The 5,000-nt window shown below is 42.6% G+C and overlaps 1 protein-coding gene across 3 annotated transcripts in view; it reads left to right on the forward strand.

The window, feature by feature from the left end:
• Positions 1–5,000, forward strand: part of dennd6b (DENN/MADD domain containing 6B) — a 31,963-nt gene that overhangs the window by 7,108 nt on the left and 19,855 nt on the right. For all 3 annotated transcript variants that reach the window (XR_012990882.1, XR_012990883.1, XM_076302751.1), the window contains exons 10-12: positions 25–147; positions 750–845; positions 2,355–2,449. Coding sequence is in view for 1 of the 3 variants with exons in the window: in XM_076302751.1 (XP_076158866.1) it covers positions 25–147; positions 750–845; positions 2,355–2,449 (314 nt within the window). In the remaining 2 variants the exon portion in view is untranslated. The remainder of the gene's footprint in view (positions 1–24; positions 148–749; positions 846–2,354; positions 2,450–5,000) is intronic.

A 5,000-nucleotide genomic window follows, 5' to 3' on the forward strand; every position in this document is an offset into this window, starting at 1 on the left:
TTGACCTTTGGACTTCTCCACCAGGTGTTTCCAGTCCATGCTGATCCATGTGCAGATGCTCTGGGAGCTCATGTTGCTAGGCGAGCCTGTTGTCGTCATGGCGCCCTCGCCAACCGTTTGCTCTGAAACTGTGCTCGCCCTGGTCAGGTGTGTGTGGCCCTTTTGCACGATACTCTCTCCTACGGATTACCTTTGAGTAGAAAGTTGATATTCCCTCTGTTGATTTGCACGATACTCTCTCCTACGGATTACCTTTGAGTAGAAAGTTGATATTCCCTCTGTTGATTTGCACGATACTCTCTCCTACGGATTACCTTTGAGTAGAAAATAGATGTCCCCTCTGTTGATTTATTTGAGACATACATATCACATGTCTGTTAAATGTGTCAGCCAAGATAGCATGAAATAGAATTTGACCAACAAACCTGCAGTGACCAGTGTGTGAGGTCAAGACCTGTGGAGCATTAACTCTTCTTGGCTCAGATTGCATAGAGCGGCTGAAATTGACATGTTTACTTCTTAAGTTGCTAGTGTTGGCTGTGCCACTTTAAATGTGACCCTCCTGATGTCTCACGAGGGTGAGAGAGATTTAATTTCTCTGCTGATGGATGCTGGGATGTTGATTTCATTTCTCTGGGGTAAATGCAGAGACCAAATTTCCCTCACGGGATCAAAAAGAGTATATATACTATACTTATACTTATATTCATACTGAGATGTTATCCTTATTCCCTGTCTGTACTGTACAGCGCTGTCTCTCCGCTGAAGTATTGCTGTGACTTCAGACCGTACTTCACCATCCATGACAGTGAGTTCAAGGAGTACACCACCCGGACACAGGCCCCGTGAGTACCCACCAATCAGCACACATCTTACTGGAGGATGTGTGAGCATTAGCCAATCAGCACGCCTGTTACTGGAGCATGTGTGAGCATTAGCCAATCATTAGCCAATCAGCATGCCTCTTACTGGAGCATGTGTAAGCATTAGCCAATCAGCACACCTGTTACTGGAGCATGTGTGAGCATTAGCCAATCAGCATGCTTCTTACTGGAGGATGTGTGAGCATTAGCCAATCACAGCTTTCAGTGGTAAAGTACTAACCAATCAGAACAACATACATCCGCGCAGCTGCAAGATGTCCAGCGCACCACTGATTTAACGGAACAGAACTCAGGCAGTGTGTGTTGCCTTCAGAAACCCTCACTGTTATAGCTTATAGCCCACAGCCTGTTGAATGTGCCCACAGTGTGTGTTGCCTTTAGAAACCCTCACTGTTATAGCTTATAGCCCACAGCCTGTTGATCAGGCCCACAGTGTGTGTTGCCTTCAGAAACCCTTCTTGTTATAGCTTATAGCCCACAGCCTGTTGAACGTGCCCACAGTGTGTGTTGCCTGCAGAAATCCTCCTTGTTATAGCTTCTCTGTTCACTCCAAAAGTTTGCAATACTTTGGTTTATCTGTAGGATACCACTGAAGTGTAAGACTATTTTGAACTTTGTCAGTGGTTTGAAAATAGCGATTTATTTTTACATGGATGTATGCACGCTGCAACACACTATTAAGCATTTTGTTGCTAATGCAAATAACAATCTAGCTCAAAACTCCTCAGATTAACCTAATTTTGCTCCCAAACGAAAGTTTGAACGTGTTATCAACCATAAACAGAACCCGTTATCAACCATAAATAGAACCCCTTATCAACCATAAATAGAACCCGTTATCAACCATAAATAGAACCCGATATCAACCATAAATAGAACCCTTATCAACCATTAATAGAACCCGTTATCAACCATAAATAACCCGTTATCAACTATAAATAACCCGTTATCAACCATAAATAGAACCCCTTATCAACCATAAATAACCCGTTATCAACCATAAATAGAACCCGTTATCAACCATAAATAGAACCCCTTATCAACCATAAATAACCCGTTATCAACCACCCGTTATCAACCATAAATAACCCGTTATCCACCATAAATAACCCGTTATCCACCATTAATAGAACCCGTTATCAACCATAAATAACCCGTTATCAACCATTAATAACCAGTTATCAACCATAAATAGAACCCGTTATCAACCATAAACAGAACCCGTTATCAACCATAAACAGAATCAGCTATCAACCATAAACAGAATCAGCTATCAACCATAAATAGAACCCGTTATCAACCATAAATAACCCATTATCAACAATAAACAGATCCCAGGTTGTTCTTACTTCGGAGCATTCAACAGTATAGCAAGTATCTCCTATTGAAGCAGTTTTATTAATTTAGATTAAATAATACTAACCTCCCTCCTGTGTGTGTGTGTGTGTGTTTGTTTTTTTTTTTCTCAAGACCAAATGTGATTCTGGGAGTGACTAATCCATTCTTCATTAAGACCTTCCAGTTTTGGCCACACCTCATCCGGCTGGGTGAAGTCAAGATGACCGGTAAGAGGCAGAGGAGGCTTCTAGCTTCCTACTCAGTTTAAATTTATATGTCCTTCCCATTCAGTTGTAATGTATATGTCATTCCCATTCAGTTGTAATGTATATGTCCTTCCCATTCAGTTGTAATGTATATGTCCTTCCCGTTCAGTTTTAATGTATTTGTCCTTCCCGTTCAGTTTTAATGTATATGTCCTTCTTTGTGCAGTTTCATATTTTTGGCTCTGGGATAAGACTTCTCTCTGTAGCTCTACAAGCACAAGTGGAACCATTCAGTTTACATAGAGTGATGTAGAGCACATAGACCACAGGTGTCTATAGAGCACATAGAGCACAGGGTTCTATAGAGCACATAGAGCACAGGTGTCTATAGAGCACATAGAGCACAGGTGTCTATAGAGCACATAGAGCACATAGAGCACAGGTGTCTATAGAGCACACAGAGCACAGGTGTCTATAGAGCACATAGAGCACATAGAGCACAGGTGTCTATAGAGCACATAGAGCACAGGTGTCTATAGAGCACATAGAGCACAGGGTTCTATAGAGCACATAGAGCACATAGAGCACAGGTGTCTATAGAGCACAGGGTTCTATAGAGCACATAGAGCACAGGGTTCTATAGAGCACATAGAGCACATAGACCACAGGTGTCTATAGAGCACATAGACCACAGGTGTCTATAGAGCACATAGAGCACAGGTGTCTATAGAGCACATAGAGCACAGGTGTCTATAGAGCACATAGAGCACAGGTGTCTATAGAGCACATAGAGCACAGGTGTCTATAGAGCACATAGAGCACATAGAGCACAGGTGTCTATAGAGCACAGGTGTCTATAGAGCACATAGAGCACAGGTGTCTATAGAGCACATAGAGCACAGGTGTCTATAGAGCACATAGAGCACATAGAGCACAGGTGTCTATAGAGCACAGGTGTCTATAGAGCACATAGAGCACAGGTGTCTATAGAGCACATAGAGCACAGGTGTCTATAGAGCACATAGAGCACAGGTGTCTATAGAGCACATAGAGCACAGGTGTCTATAGAGCACATAGAGCACAGGGTTCTATAGAGCAGGGGTCCCAACCTTTTATGTACCATGGACCGGTTTGATTCCTATTTTTTTTTCACGGACCGGCGGGGGGGGGGGGGGTTCGGGGTTCCATGTTCCATATGTGTTGTGCATGCATTACTTGAAAAGAACTAGCTCCAGTTATGTATGAACAGTGAAGGTAACGATCTCTTGTGAAAAACATGAACTTGAAGAAGTGAAAATTGAACAATATGAACTATGAATATTGAACAACTTGAAGCTACATCTATAAGTGTGAACATGCTTAACAAAATATGGGAACAAAACATGGGAACTAAACGTGCATTACGAATATAATCAGTGGGAGCCCTGCTTGTTTCCCTACAACAGCGGTTCCCAAACTTTTCCCCCCGCGTACCACCGCCTACATTCCGACTTGGCTCGCGTACCCCCACCATCCGACACATAAACACATAAAAACGTAACACATTCTATAATACCCCCCCCCGCGTTGACAATAGTTGTCCGTTACCCGGTTTTAGGTGCGTGCATTTGGTCAGTTAAAAAGTTATGAAAAGTAGCCTGCATAGTAGCCTAACTACATCCACATACAATATCTTATAATAGGCCTACAACAACGCCTGACAAGGATGTATTCGTTTGGACAACATTAGGCTATACAGCCTAGAAAGGCTAAACTTAGGCTACCTTCAGTTTGTTAAATGTAAAGCCTAGCTTAATGTTACCTTTCTTGCCCATCTGAAATAACTCCTAGCTTTGCTCCTTCCCTCCTTTCTGTTTTTGTTGTTTTCAAAAACCTGTTATATCCGCGAAACTTTCCCCCCACAGACCACGGACCATCCAAGCATTCAAAAGTAACGCATTCTAGCTATTCCAGGCGTCATGTTTAATAAGCTGCCCTTTTTTGATGAACACATACAGAGTTTATAAATGATATCCTTTAATTTCATGTTTCCATATCATTATGACCTGATTCGAAATTATGTATTTATTCATGAATTAATTACAAAAGATTTAAAATTTTCATTTTACACCTGTCCGCCATAGCCCTTTTCATCTCGCGTACCCCCTAGAAGCAGCTCGCGTACCACCGGGGGTACGCGTACCACAGTTTGGGAATCCCTGCCCTATAACAATTAAGAAGCTTCCATCTGGGGCTGATGGAAGACAGTGACAGCCTCAGTGTGTTTGAAATGTCCAGTCGATTGCGCAATTTGGTCTTAGTTGCAGTCATTGCCGAAAACCCGGCCTCGCATAGATACGTGGTGGGAAACGTTTTCAGCGCTTTTACGGCTATCTCGGGATATTCTGCTTTGGTTTTGATCCAAAAACCCGCCAGAGAGGTTTCCTTATACACACTCTTAAGACCACCGTCATTTGCAATTTCGATCAACTGCTCTTCCTCCTGCGCTGACAAGTTAGGACTGGGATATTGACAAATGGTTTGCTGACCCACTCATTGGTTTTTCCGTGGATCTTTGGAGGATGGGAAGAAA

Source organism: Alosa pseudoharengus, unplaced genomic scaffold (genome assembly GCF_046254945.1).
Source record: "Alosa pseudoharengus isolate Yale_2024_CS ecotype anadromous, Long Island Sound unplaced genomic scaffold, YU_APseudo_1.1 YU_APseudo_1.1_scf_24, whole genome shotgun sequence".
NCBI lineage: Eukaryota > Metazoa > Chordata > Actinopteri > Clupeiformes > Clupeidae > Alosa > Alosa pseudoharengus.